The sequence below is a fragment of the Ursus maritimus genome, unplaced genomic scaffold (assembly GCF_017311325.1).
Source record: "Ursus maritimus isolate PB19 unplaced genomic scaffold, ASM1731132v1 scaffold_2, whole genome shotgun sequence".
NCBI classification, from domain to species: Eukaryota; Metazoa; Chordata; class Mammalia; order Carnivora; family Ursidae; genus Ursus; species Ursus maritimus.
In genome coordinates, this window is record NW_024424452.1 from 102386975 (window position 1) to 102401970 (window position 14996).

Consider the following 14996-nt stretch of genomic DNA (forward strand, 5'->3'; position numbering starts at 1 on the left):
CGGGTGTGGGTTCCACGTCTGAGACACCAATCACCTCACAAGAGGTGCAGCGAAATCCCACACTGCCAGAACAGCAGCAACCCAGACACAGGTTGATCCCTACCGAACCCCGAGGCAGGTGATCCGTAGGCGCTGGATGATGACGTACTCCGCAGCCCAGGCGGTGATTGGTTTCCGAATGGGGCGTCGGCTGCCAACGCGACGCGGGCCCCGGCCTAAGTCCTCGCGAGAGCCGCGGACTCCGGTGCGGGATGGCCGCTGAGCCAGGCGGAGCTGGCGCGCGGCTCCCGGAGCCGGCTCTCCGGCCCAAGACATGGCCCGGGGGCCCGGCCTGGTAGGCCGGCCTCGCCCCGACACGGTCGCCATGCCCAAGAGAGGGAAGCGACTCAAGTTCCGGGCCCACGACGCCTGCTCTGGACGAGGTGGGCGAAGGGGCGGGGGCGTTGAAAGGCTGGGCGCTGGCGGCAGGGAGGGGGCTGGACAGCGCCGAGGCGAGCGCTCGCTTGCCTGTAATGGGAGGGCGCTGGGGCCGGGGACCTGCAGTGAGCAAGCAGGAGGTCTTGGCGGAGAGGACGCTGACAGAGAGAAGGCCTCCTCCTCTGAGGGTTGTTGCTGTATTTCAGTGACCGTGGCGGATTATGCCAACTCGGATCCGGCGGTCGTGAGGTCTGGACGGGTCAAGAAAGCCGTCGCCAATGCTGTGCAGCAGGAAGGTAGGCTGCCGACGAGTCTCTCAGGCCGGGAAGACAGAACTAGGTGTTTTATTTTCCTGGAACTCCGCCTCATTGTTTTTCTTGCAAAATCCTTTGGGCATTTTCCCATAAACGTGTTTGCTGTCTTCATCGGCCCCTCATGTATTCGGAGGAGGGGACAGGGAGGATTAGCCAAGAGCAGTAACGCTTTCTATAGCAGAAATATTTTATTTCTCTCTTTGCATCCAAAAAAAAAAAAATCTTTGCGTGCTCTTCTGTAGGTTTCACTGCTTTCTTTTTGGTTATTCATCTTTTTCCTGTGGTTCACATATATTCTCCACTTATTCTGCAGTTTGCTTCTTTGTGTAATAACTCTGAAGTATGCTTTTCCTTTTCTCATGCTTCTCTTACTTTCAAACCTTTTACTCACATGTCCCTGAGACTTGTGCTTTTATGACACCGACTGTCTCCAGCTTAGGAACAGGGTCATTTTCTCTCAAACATTGCTCCTCAGAATTTATACAAATGAGAATAGCATTCACTTTTTTTTTTGTTTTTTTTTTTTTTTATCCTACAGGGTTTATAGTGGGAGAATAATACTCTCCCTTTTTCTTCAGGTCTGAAGTTGCCACTTTTAAGGAGTCAGTCTCTGCAACTTTGGGGTCAGTTTGCCCATTGCTTTCCAGTTTTTAGTATTTAAAATGCTAAAATTTCTTTCTTTCTAGTTCTCACCTTTCTTCTGCAGACTCTCTCACACTATTGCTTTTTTCCCCCTTTTTTCCTGCATCCTCATGGATGCTGATATCCTAAGTCCTTTGTATTTCTGCATGGGACTCTGCCATCTCATTCTCCCCTTATTTTCTTCTAGTAAAATCTCTTTGTGGCTTGGAAGCCTCCCAGGTTCCTGCAGTGGAAGCTCTTTCTGGGGTTGGTGAGCCCTGTGACATCATTGACAGCAGTGACGAGATGGATGCCCAGGAGGAGAGCATCCGTGAGAGAACTGTCTCCAGAAAAAAGAAAAGCAAGAGACACAAAGGTATAGGGCTTGTTTGCTTTTGGATTAGTCCTGTCTGTGGTGGTAACTTGAAGCTGTTCACTTTCTCAGTAGGGTAAGAGGTGATACCAGTGGAGAACCAGGGTTTGGATCTTAGAAGTGGGACAGGTTTAATATACCAGGGCTTTCTACTTTTGTCTAAATTTGAGAAGAAAGGAGATTGGTAAGAGTCAGTAGATTTCTGGAGCTGTAAACTCGACTATAGTAACCATTCTTTGAGAACATGTCATTGTTAGGTAAAAACCCCTATGGTAGCATGAAAACAAAAAGCCTTTGCATTTCTGGATTTCTGGACAGGTAAGGAATCAAAGATGTGACAAAAATATGTTTTCCCAGATATGTGGAGTGTATCTAACCGGTTTCATTTCAACTGAAGTTAGGTATTACTATGGATTTTAAGTGCTTTGCAATTATTACTGTCTGCTCTATGTCTAATAGATACTGTGGGAAGTAGAAAAGTATGTGATTTTATACCTAATGGCAATAAAACTCACACAAATGAAACAAAAAATAAGCTAATAATATGTAATGTGCCAAACCTTTGTGCAGTGGTTTGCTCTAGACTTAATGAATCAGACTTTGTTGGGATAGCACCCAGAATAGCCATTCTTAAAGCTGAAGTGGTTCCAGTGATCAGCTAGAGTTAGGGGAAGCTAATGGAATAAGTGATATGTGTATTTTTGATTTCAGATCTACCAGAACTTTTACCTGTATTTGAGAGTCAGATAAACAGATATTTGTACTTACTGAACTACATTGAAGTAATTGATAATTAATGAACTGCCGTTTTGCAATTATGCCAGTTATTGTCAGCGATAACCATTCTTTTCCAGAAGGTCAAAATTAATATTGATGTTCCTAACACTTCTTTGTTCCTTAATTTCTTGCTTGAAATTTCTACTCATCATCACCATGCTATTAGAAATTTATCTTGCTCTATTTTGATTTTGGGCACACTCCATAGAACAGCTTACAGACTTTTAAAACATCTTTATTGACATAAAATTCACTTTTTTAAAGTGTACAGTTCAGTGGTTTTAGTATGTTCACATGGTTGTGCAGGTATCAACATGATCTAAGTTTAGAACATTTTATCATCCCAGACCTATTAGCATTATTTCCTGTTCTCTCCCAACCCTCCCACTCTCCCGGCATACTCCTCTGACCACTAATTTACTTTCTGTTTCTATAGATTTGCCTGTTCTGGACATTTCATATAAATGGAATCACGTAATATGTGGCCTTCTATGTCTGGCTTTTTTCACTTAGCATGTTTTCAAGTTCATTCATTTTGTAGGATATATCAGTCCTTCAGTTTTTTTCAGTTGGCTGTTTTGAATGATGCTGCTATGAACACTCTTGGACAAGTTTTTGCATGGACATATATTTTCATTTCTGTTGGGTAGTAGTGAAATTGCTGAATCACATGATAACTGTAGTTTAAGTTTTTGAATAATGGCCAGTTTTCTTTTTTTTTAAAGATTTTATTTACTTGAGAGAGAGAGAGAACACAAGAGAGCACAAGAGAGCACGAGCCAAGGGGAGGGGCAGAGGGAGAGGGAGAAACAGACTCCCTGCTGAGCAGGGAGCCCAACAGGGGGCTCAATCCCAAGACCCTGGGATCATGACCTGAGCTGAAGGCAGATGCTTAACTAACTGACTGAGTCACCCAGGTGCCCTACCAGTGTGTTTTTTGAGGTTTCGATTTTACATTCCACCAGCAGTGTGTAAGAGTTGCAGTTTCTCTATATTCTCGCCAACACTTGTTATTGTCTGATTTTTTTTTTTAAAAGATTTTATTTATTTCTTTGACAGAGAAACAGCCAGCGAGAGAGGGAACACAAGCGGGAGGAGTGGGAGAGGAAGGAGCAGGCTCTCCCAGCAGAGCAGGGAGCCTGATGTGGGGCTCGATCCCAGGACCCTGGGATCACGCCCTGAGCCAAAGGCAGACGCTTAACGACTGAGCCACCCAGGCGCCCCTGTCTGACTTTTTAAATCATAGCCATCTTAGTAGATGTCAAGTGGTATCTTACGGTTTTGATTTGCATTTCTCTGATGGCTAATGATGTTGAGCATCTTTTTTGGTGGGGGGGCATCTTTTCATGTGTGCTTATTGCCCGTTTGTATGTCTTCTTCAGCGAAATGTCTATTCAAATCCTTTGCCTGTTTTTTTTTTTTTTGAAGATTTAATTTATTTGAGAGAGAGCGCAACAGAGAGCACAAGCTGGGGGAGGGGCGGGGGGAGGGAGAAGCAGACTCCTCGCTGAGCACGTAGCCTCATGCGGGACCTGATCCTAGGACTCCGAGATCATGACCTGAGCCAAAGGAGGGTGCTTAACTGACTGAGCCACCCAGACTCCCTCCTTTGCCCATTTTAAAGTTGGGTTATCTTTTTATTGCTGAGCTGTGAGAATTCTTTGTATATTCAGGATACTGGTCACTTACCAGATGTATGATTTGTGGCTTACAGACTTAACTAGTTGTTTGCTCTGCTTTACTCCCATTAGGTTCCTTTATTCTAGTCAGACTGGTCTTTTTTTCCCCTTCTTTCTTTCAGCTTTTTTTTTTTTTTTTTTAAAGATTTTATTTATTTATTTGACGGAGATAGAGACAGCCAGCGAGAGAGGGAACACAAGCAGGGGGAGTGGGAGAAGAAGAAGCAGGCTCATAGCAGAGGAGCCTGATGTGGGGCTCGATCCCATAACGCCGGGATCACGCCCTGAGCCGAAGGCAGACGCTTAACCGCTGTGCCACCCAGGCGCCCCTCTTTCAGCTTCTTTTTAATGAAACAAATACAGAAGAGAGAATAGTCTAAGGAATCCCATCTAGTTCTTACCCAGCATTAACACTTAATCAACTCATGGCCATTTCTGTTTCAGCCACTATTCCCCCACCCCAACATACACACTATGCATTATTCTGAAATAATTTCCAGGTACCCTATTATTATCTCTACATGTTTTGGTAGTTCCGTCCAAAAGACAAATACTCTTTAACAAAAAAAGTTAATCATGTTTAAAAAAATTTACAGTAATTTCTTGATAGCATCAAAATCCTGTTAGACTTGTCTCTTTATTGCCATCACATGTATTTCGTTTTCTAAGTATCTGGGCTTCCTGTTAGCTGTTTATTTCACTTGGAATACTCTTAACCTATACCTATCAAAGTTCTTTCTGTCCTTCATGGCTTATCTCCGTGGAGCTTTCTTTTACTGATTCCATTTCCTACGTTCCGAAATTTCTTAATAATGTTTAAAACAATGAAAATTATTCCTCATCAGTAATTACTGCGTTTTGTCACTAAAGACAGAACATTTTTTTTTAAAGATTTTATTTCTTTATTTGACAGAGAGAGAGACAGCCAGCAATAGAGGGTAGACAAGCAGGGGGAGTGGGAGAGGAAGAAGCAGGCTCCCAGCGGAGGAGGGAGCCCGATGCGGGGCTCTATCCCAGGACCCCGGGACCACGCCCTGAGCCGAAGGCAGACACCCAATGACTGAGCCACCCAGGCGCCCCAGACAGAACATTTTTTAATAGCACCCTGCTTTGTAAAAGTCCTGATGGGTCTCAGTGGGAGAAATCCTGACAGTCATCCTTTAGAGAGAGACTTAACATGGGAGATGATGGGGCTCAAACATGATAGGACTAAGCCTTCAGTGGTCACTGGAGATTACAGGGAAGATTAGGAACCAGAAAAGAGGATGTTGTTTTAGAGGTAGTGGTCTCTGTTATGAAGAACCCAATACAATAACCTGACTGAGTCATACTGCTGCAGGAAGCAGTTTGCTCAAAAAGTAGAGGCAGCTTTGGGGAGGTTGTGTAGGGTCTTTTCACCCAGGAAACAGAAAGAAGAAAGCTGATTTTTGCATAGTTCTGTGACCAGGTCTGAATTACAGGTTGGGAGTGGGGTTTGCCCAGATGCAAGTGTCTTTTTTTTTTTTCTTTTTTAATTTTTTAAAAAGATTTTATTTGTTTATTTGACAGAGTAAGTATAGGTAGGGGGAGTGGCAGGCAGAGGGAGAGAGAGAAGCAGGCTCCCCTCTGAGCAGGGAGCCAGCACAGGACTCAATCCCAGGATCCTGGGATGACCTGAGCCGAAGGCAGACACTTAATCGACTGAGCCACTCAGGCCCCAGATGCAAGTGTCTTTTTGGAGTGTGAGTTTTTACTTGGACCTGAGTCACCTAGTGGACTTCAGGGTCAAGAGAATGAATCCTAACGAAGTCTGTAGGAGGAGGAGGTGGGGATACATTGTCACAGGGCATCTTGAGTACTGAACGCCTGTGGCTGGGATCATAGGTCAAACTGGCAATGAAATGAGGAACTAGAAGGAAAGAAATGTCTACAGGCATTTATTGAGTAATGAAAATATACCGTAACTTACCGGGTGTTTTATTGAGTTTGCACTTTGAGGTTTCCTCATACCTTCTTAAAATCAGTTGTTTTAAATGACTGAACTGAAGAAAATGTTTGGTGGAAGGGGACCATGAGGGAAATCAGGGGCAGAGTTTACAGTGCGAAGCTAGAATTTGGAGTAGAAACCTGGGTCTGGGCACCTGGGTAGCTTGGTCGGTTAAGCGTCTGCCTTCGGCTCAGGTCATGATCCCAGGGTTCTGGAATCAAGCCCCACGTTGCGCTCCCTGCTTATCGGAGAGCCTCCTTCTCCCTCTGCCTGCTGCTCTGCCTGCTTGTGTTCTTGTTCTCTCTCTCTCTCAAATAAATAAATAAAATCTTAAAAAAAAACAAAAACCTGGGTCTGTTTACCTTAATTAGTGGCAAGGTTATGTCTTCTTACTAGTAAAATGGGCACAGTAATATTTTCCTTATTTCTGTTGAAGAATTATTAGAATGGAATGATAATACTGTGTGCAGAACTTTGAAAAACTTTGAAAACTTGAAAATACTATGTGAATAGTTCTTGAAGAAAGGCCTTAAGAATGAGACCCAGTCACTTGGGCAACAGGAAGCAAAAGTTTCCAGCAGCTAGAATAAGCAGGAAATGATGAGTCTGAGAGGCTTTGTTGGACTATTTAAAACTGTTTTCTTAGTGGTGCAAGCCCTGGGAGAATTGAAATGATTGGGGATCTTTAGATATGTACATGATCGAAGGTCAAAGGTTATAGTTCTGTTTTTTCTGTTTCAGAAGACTTGGACGTTGCTGGAGGAGAAGAGTATCCCATAGATATTTGGCTATTGCTGGCCTCCTATATCCGTCCTGAGGACATTGTGAATTTTTCCCTGATTTGTAAGAATGCCTGGACTGTCACTTGCACTGCTGCCTTTTGGACCAGGTTGTACCGAAGGTGCGACCACAGAGACTCACTCTGTTATCTGTGTAGCTGATTTCATTGCTGTTTGTGATTTGGAGCTACTCCCTGGATGGTGACCTCTTTTCCTTTTCTCTACTCCATGCATGGGCATGAACCTAGCTTTGGACTCCTTGAGCCCCTCTCTAATTTAAGTTTGGTCTTATTAATTTGTCCAGGTAATTGTCTTCCCTATGTTTGCCCCTCCCCCCAGCCAGTATCCACTTTCAGCAAAAAGTTGTGCTTCAGGTCTTAAAAAGAACTGTGTTTGACTTGTCTTCAGACGTTTATCTTAGCTAGAATTTTCAAAAGCTGCCTATCTACTTATCTTTCTAACTGGATTCGGTGTTTCTTAGTTGGGTAGTTATCTTGGTGTATCATAGAGTTTTTGTACTCATGCTGCCCTATATATAGTTGTAGTGGTGAGGAGGGAGTAAATGATGGGATTAGTAAGACAGCTAGCTTTTGGTACCGGGTGCAGAAGTGTAATGAAGATTATAAACTGTCAGGATGTTGTAGGAAGGGATATTGAAGTGGAAGGGTGTAGGGAACTTGCTGAGACCCGTGGTGGCTCTTCAGTACACACTCCTTTGGAGCAACTGAAGTATACTGTACTGGTGTCAAGTCCCAGACTTGCCATTTTTTAGAGTCAAATGGGATTTAAAATTTTAACATGAATGGAGTGCAGGATTATAAGGTATATGTGAATTGGTTTTTGCATAGCAAAGAAGCAAAAGTAGCAGAGAAACGAAGGAGGTGGTGATTTGTGTGTGTGTGTGAGAGCGAGAGAACACTGGGACAAGCTAACTACTGGCCAGTAGAATAGTGTAATAGTATAATTAAGTTCATACAGAGACCAGGAGTCCTAGGAGACTGAGGTAGAGCAGGAGAGACAGGTCACATATTGGTAGGAGTAATGTGTCCTCTTTCAGGCACTACACGCTGGATGCCTCTCTGCCTTTACGCCTGCGACCAGAGTCAATGGAGAAGCTGCGCTGTCTCCGGGCATGTGTGATCCGATCTCTATACCATATGTATGAGCCGTTTGCTGCTCGAATCTCCAAGAATCCAGCCATTCCAGAAAGCACTCCCAGCACATTAAAGAATTCCAAAGTAAGTGAGAATTATTGTTGGGGCCTAACTAATGGACTCTTACATGGTGGGCCTGTTAATATGGCTTGTCTCCGGCTTCCTTGATGGGGAGGGCTAGGGCTGTCAATCCCGGGCTGCCAGGGGGCTAACGTAAACTTTCAGGGTTTCAGTTCTCTAAGGCATTCCTGCTCTGCTGGGCTGGCTTCTCTTCTCTTTACCTTAAAGCTTTCTTGTGCTTTTAGCATATTCTTTATTCTCTTTAATTTATTCTCATGCCTTTTACGTTGGACCACTTTAGATGATTTTGATGGTTTGGATTAGGAAGAGCACAACTCAAATGGTAGATGTAAACCATAGTTCTTACAAGATGCTGTAAATCATGATGCAAAGATATAACATGAACACCTTGGTAATTTTCTTTTCCTAATGTGACCTTGATACCTGGGATTCTTCTTTCTTGTTGACCTCTTTAAAAGATTTTGGTGTAGACTTTAACATAGGCTGAGGGCGCACTATTGCCAACCTCTGGGCTCGGTCGTTTCCGAGACTATAAGGTACTCCCACTCACAGACTTTAGCTCTCTAAAATTCTTCCTGTGTCCTGGGCTATTTCTTATATCTTGGGATTTCCCCAGTAGTTTATATTCATACATAGTTTTCAAGTGTTTGGCATTCTTCTGATTTGTAAATAGGTCTGTTAGCCTTTGGTCCTTTCTCTCCTTTTCTCCATAATGAAATATCCACTGAGCTCACCTTTGCCAAGCTAGACTGGTACAACAGATATGATTACTTAGGCAAGTTGATGTCTCAGCCTATTTCTCCTTCAACTAATACCATTGTCTGAATTTTGTATCTTTTGAGTTAGAGGGTAATTTTTATGACTCCATTCCTACCCCAAATCTGGTGTTCTGTAGTACTTTCTATTCTATTTTGTTTTTGTGTTTTGGATGTTCTGTAATGATTCTTCTCCCCTATTTTAGCTCCAGTATGATAATATTCTACCTGATACATATTGATTGAAAGGGTACTGTTGGCTTCAAGATTATCAGGGTTCCTTTGAGGGTTGCAAACTGAGATGGTCAGGGCCTTGGGCTGAGCTCAATTTAATATCACACTAGCTGGTGGCTTTAGGGCGGAGTAGAATGTGGGGCGAGTAGAATTTCACCCAGCAGCTGCTTCTCCTAGTAATATGAGTGGACAGTGTATCATCTCACATTTGCAGTTTCCCTCCTCCAGAAATATTTGATAGTATCAGACCAACTCTGAGGAGGTGGGGGTCATCCCACAGCTAACCACGCTGGGTGTGAATCAGTTGCTGGGAGTAGAGCAGCATTGGGCAAACTCCTCATGCTTGACGCATCCTAGCGGCTCCAGTGCACAATGCAAGTGCTACTGCCTAAATCGAAAATACCTGTGTCTTCATATTCTTGTCACTGTATACTAATTTTTTTGAAGTAGATTATAAAAAGCCAAGGTGGTGATAACTAAGGTCTTAATCCAGACAGTAAGCCCAGGCCACCTGGCTGCTGCTTTGGTGCCTTGTTGTTACAGATCTCTGAAGAGGATATGGGACCTGCAGTGACAGGTGTCCCATGCATGGCCTTGCCACTTGTATAACCACAATCGCATGGCATTCAGGGAGTTGGCAGCATGCCTAAAGGAAGTTGTCCCAGGTTCTTGGACTCCAGCTTTTCGTATTTGATTCTCCCTCTCTCTCTTTTCAATAGCATAGCTTGTATGGGACACTGGAGCCGCTGTGATGGCAGCAGAAGTATTTGCCCCTTAAAGCCAAGCCCATTATTTTTGATGGAACAGCAGGACGTACAGGGCATGTCTGAAGGGCAGGACAGCTGGCACGGCGGACGACCCACCCCTTATCCCCTGGGAGGTACTTAACTTCTTGTGTTAACCTAGCTGTAGCCTGACTTTCATGGAGGGGCTTACTGTAGACTGAATTCAGCCCAGCTCTGTCATTTTCACACCGGCTCTCTGCTCCCAGAAGGTCCTGAGTGGCTTGCACCTGTTCCAGGACAGCCATCTCTGCCAGCCTTATGGCTTTGTTATCATCTTGCTGGTGGCTACTGGCTGCCCTTATATTTTCATATAGAGGAGTGGCTTGCTGACTCAGAGAATGTCCCAGTCTCTAGAGACCATGTTTCTGTCTTTAAAGATGAGAACAGTGGGGGTTGCCCTCAACAGCATCTGAGGTTGACTTATATCGGTCCCTCTTCTCTTTACTGAATAGCCCTGGGACTGTCTCTTTTCATGTTGCACCAGTGTCAAATTGGGGGGGTCTCTATCTGTGCCGAAGTGAAATCTCAGCATTGGGACTGTGGCTGGCCTTGGAGCTGTGAGACAGGTTTTTGCTGATTATTTTCTGTTACCTTATTTTCATTTTTTCCTTTTCTATTGTTTATTTATTTATTTTTGGTTTATTTTGTTTTTATTTTCTTACAGTGCTTACTTTTCTGGTGCAGAAAGATTGTTGGGAACAGACAGGAACCAATGTGGGAATTCAACTTTAAGTTCAAAAAACAGGTATGTAGTCATATCTTCTCTTAGTTTTTTAGGTAGTATGTTGTTCTAATAAATTTCACTAGGCATAAAATTGCCTTATTAAAATCAACTAGTACACATCAAAATTTACAATAATGCCATGAAACGAAAAGGTAGAAGGAACTATTCTGTATGAAAGAGACACAGCAGTATGATAGCTGAATGAGTGGGTGCTGGATCAGGGAACAAAGGGCGTAAAAGACACGTGGGAAAATTGAAGAGATTTGAGTATAAGTGTTAGATGACATGAAGTCATTGTTAATTTCTCAGGTGTGATAATGATACTGTGGTTATATATATGTGTCTTTATTTATGCTGAATAAGGGTGGAGCTTCAGTGCTCCTTGCAGATGGTTTTGCCCCCTCCACCATTTTATACATAAAATGAGAGGTGGGAGGAGAGGAAGCGGATATGGTGAAATATCTAGCGGTAGAGGGTATACAGGAGTTTATTGCACTATTTTATTAACTTTCTGTATAGTTGAAGACTTTCTAAAGGTGGGAAAAAGGGGAAAACTTGTTATAACAATGTAGTGAGGTCATTTGCCTATAATTTTTTTGTTTTTCAAAGCAACCAACCATAATTTATATGGTTTTATACCTGAGGCCATTTGGGGAAGTCATGAGGAAAGGGACTGCCGCCAAGAGACTATTTATAAGAAGAATAGATAGTATTCTACTCTGTTTCTGCGTTTTGCTTGGACTGTACCTGAGATCTTGGCCGCACTGAAGATCTCCCTTGCTTGCCTTTACTTTTTATCCTCAGCAGCTCATTTCTTCCTTCTGTCTCCCTTACTTAGTATCTCACTAGGGAGACATATTACAAATAGGATTAGTTATCCCTCACTTGATGGCCAGCGAGTTACAGATAAGTTTATAATGAAAGTAAATCATATTTTTCCATTGATTTTTCATAAACATGGTTTTAGGGAAGAATTTTGGTTTCTAGGCATTTGATTTTAATGTCTTCAGTGTCTTCAACCTGTGATACCCATGAGATGTCGGTGGTAAGTCCACCATAGGACCTTTCTGGGAAGGGGCTGCAGGGCAGTCTCAGCAGTGTTCAAGCTGAGAGTGGAATTAACTGCAGGAGGGTGAACGCTCAGATTTCCGTCACTTCTGAGAGTTGTGGTTCTTTTATTTACGGTGCCTAGAATTAGATGGCCCCTTCTGCTTCTGTCCCTTTTGTGCAGCAGATGTTCTTTGGAGTTCGACGAGTCACGAGGAGTTTGCGATCTTTCAGACCTTGGAGAGCCTCTGATAGAACAATAAGTTTTCATTTCTTGCCAGATGGCAGGAAATACCATCTAAATGAAGCATATACCCACTGCCACATTGCTAATGCAAATGTGTTTCCTCTTCTTTCAAAGGGCAGGTTTTCCTTGATCCGTGTAGAAACCAATATGTATATAAGGAGAACCATAGGATTTTCACTGGTGGAGTCTTAGAGCCATCAACATTTCCTCTAAGCCATTCGAGTAATTCTCAGTTCTCTTCAGTCCCCTAGATTAAAGAGCAAGTGTGTGGGAGGGTTGCAGCCTCCCATTCAGTACGAAGATGTTCATACCAACCCAGACCAGGACTGCTGCCTACTGCAGGTCACCACCCTCAATTTCATCTTTATTCCAATTGTCATGGGAATGATATTTACCCTGGTAAGTGGAGACAGAATATCATCCTTAGCTCTTTCGTAGACTCTCACTATACCTAAGTTTTGAAAGAAATTTGTAAATTTAACCGTTGAGGAAGAAGAAATCTTTGAAGAATTTTTTTAAAAAGTCTGAAAGCAGACTTGTTTATTAGAAATAGAGTTAATTATATCTGAGAATATTTTATCTCTGTTTCCTTCTTATAGTAAAGGGAATGTTTTTGCTATCTTCTGTGTAGTGATCATTAATATTTGAGAAACATTATCCTTTCAGGGATAATAATGAGACTTATATATGAGCACTGTATGTCAGGACCTTGAAGCTTGCTTGTGGTATCATAAATGGAATACTAAAGTGTAGGGTGACCAGCTCTGTCCCTTATGTGATGATGACTGTTCAAGCCTTAGCTAAGAATTAGATTAGTAAATAACAGATATGTCTCTGGCATATTTTCCAGGTTTTTAAAATTTTTAACTGGATTGAGAACTTGAGAGTTTATGCAGTTTATCTTCTCTGTCCTTTAGGCTTATGTTCAGAGCTATGTGGGGTTCCCTCCTCTGCACCGAAAATAGCTTTGTTCATTTCTTTCCCCTTCCTTCCTTCCTTCCTTCCTTCCTTCCTTCCTTCCTTCCTTCCTTCCTTCCTTCCTTCCTTATTTATGAGAGAGAGAGAGAACAAGAACTGGGGTGGGGGGTGCAGAGGGAGAGGGAGAAGCAGACTCCCCACTGAGCAGAGAGTCCCACACAGGGCTCGATCATGGGACTCCAGGATCATGAACTAAGCTGAAGGGAGATCCTTAACTGACTGAGCCACCCAGGTGCCTAGCTTTATTCTTTTTTTAATGGTAAAATAAATAATGCATACTTCATGGAAATAATTTAAATAATACATAAATACATGGAAAAAGTAAAGGTGATCTAGACTTTTACTGGCCTATAACTATTAACCTTTTGGGAACTGTTCTTTAATGTATCTGTTATTATGTACTTGTATACACCCACTCTCTTAAATAATTTTGTTTAATTGAGATTATATCATATATGCTGTTTTGGTTGTTAGGCACCTCTCCGCTCCCTCTAGGTTAAGTCACATTAGTGACCTATTTATATACTCATATTCCATGTATTTCATATTCACACAATTCTGTTCTGACCAGCATATACATATAAACAGATTTAGAGATTTTGTGGTTTATTTTACCAAAAATGTGATTAGATGTATGTTTCATGCATCTTGGTTGACTTGCTCAACAATATCTCATCAGAACCCCTTCAAGTCATTTCGTATAGTTCTAACCCAGTTTTTAAAAATTGGCTTCAGTGCTAGTCTATGTGCATGTATCCTAATTTATTCAGCCATTTGAGAGGCTTTCTTTAGCATAGTTTAAATATGAAGAATTTCATTTCGTGGCCTAGCCAGTGTAAATTTTGTCTAGACTGTCTTATTTCAGAGTGAGCCGTGGGAAAACAAGGTTGTTTAATTTGGGTACTGAATTTGCTTTTCTCTCCTAGTTTACTATCAATGTGAGCACGGACATGCGGCATCATCGTGTAAGACTGGTGTTCCAAGATTCTCCTGTCCATGGTGGTCGGAAACTGCGCAGTGAACAGGGTGTGCAAGTCATCCTGGATCCAGTGCACAGCGTTCGACTCTTTGACTGGTGGCATCCTCAGTATCCATTCTCCCTGAGAGCATAGTTACTGCTTCCTGTCCCTGAGGACAGCCCTGAGCTAGGCCAGTCCATTAGTAATCATTCCAGTTTGGAAGGGGTGTCTGGATTGTATATCTGGTTTGTAATGCACATGCTCTTGTGGCTCCCAGGGCTCCTGTTAGGAGAAGGAGAAGGATTGACTCAAGAGGAAAAACAACTATGATTTATAAACCTATTTTAATGTAAAAATTTGCATTTGAAAGGAGAAACCTGGCCCTATTTTCTGTGTTAAACCCCATTTGGTGCTATTGAGTTTGTTCTTTATTCTTTTATCCCAGCAAAAATGGATGATCTTGCTCTAGGGAAAAATTAAACTCATCCATCTCCAAACAAGGAAGTTTCAGCATTCCCTTGTGATCAGAGAGGAGCCTTCGAGGCCGGAAATTGTTGCTACTGTTGCTTCCCATTAAGCTGCCCTTCAAATTCAAGTGAATATTTTCTCTTCTCCCTTTACCCTTCTCAGAAATAAAGCAGGTGACAGGGTTTTCAGAATCGTACAAGATTGACTTGTGTATCTTTCTTTTAAAATAATTTTTGGATATTGTGTAAATATTCTTTTGCCGATTTTGGATTTTAGGTATTTTTTTTTGCATGAGGCTTGGTAATGGTGATGATGACTTTGTGCCCTTGGTACTATACTGGGAACTTTACATAATATCTCTAATTCTCATGATCCTGCAAGGTAGGTGATATTGTTCCCATTCTGTAGCTGAGAAAACTGCATCAGTGATTTACCCAAGGCCATACAGCCAGGTCTTTTTGCTATCCCACAGTTAAAAAGTTCAGTTTTATTCCCTGTAGTAGATGGTGGCAAAGGGGAGTAGGTAGAGTATACATAGATAAGAAAGTAAAAGGGTGGGTAAAAATTTGTGGTATACCTCATCCCTTATCAGCCTAAAAGGATATTAGATTGATGAAAGAGTCTTTGAAATATGTGTT

The 14996-nt window shown here is 42.5% G+C and overlaps 1 protein-coding gene across 7 annotated transcripts; it reads left to right on the forward strand.

Moving 5' to 3' along the window:
- Positions 1–203: 203 nt before the first annotated feature.
- TMEM183A (transmembrane protein 183A) lies at positions 204–14552 on the forward strand. 7 transcript variants are annotated; one of them, XM_040636473.1, is made up of 9 exons: positions 206–422; positions 624–713; positions 1310–1354; positions 1561–1728; positions 6889–7048; positions 7984–8164; positions 10600–10680; positions 12197–12352; positions 13858–14552. In XM_040636473.1, the coding sequence occupies exons 1-9, from the start codon at positions 314–316 to the stop codon at positions 14041–14043; spliced, it is 1176 nt and encodes a 391-aa protein (XP_040492407.1). In that variant the 5' UTR covers positions 206–313; the 3' UTR covers positions 14044–14552. The 7 variants fall into 7 exon arrangements, with proteins under 7 accessions (XP_040492413.1, XP_040492411.1, XP_040492412.1 ...); XM_040636474.1 differs by having other exon boundaries at positions 6892–7048; XM_040636479.1 differs by lacking the exon at positions 1310–1354 and having other exon boundaries at positions 204–422; positions 6892–7048; positions 12205–12352.
- The last annotated feature ends 444 nt before the right edge of the window (positions 14553–14996 follow it).

Excerpts from the sequence above, each read along its gene's own strand:
- TMEM183A (XM_040636473.1), top strand. The coding sequence starts at position 314 with ATGGCCCGGGGGCCCGGCCTGGTAGGCCGGCCTCGCCCCGACACGGTC. Across the intron at positions 714-1,309 it reads CAATGCTGTGCAGCAGGAAG|GTCTGAAGTTGCCACTTTTA; the intron begins GTAGGCTGCCGA and ends CTTTTTCTTCAG. Across the intron at positions 10,681-12,196 it reads ACTTTAAGTTCAAAAAACAG|TCCCCTAGATTAAAGAGCAA; the intron begins GTATGTAGTCAT and ends AGTTCTCTTCAG.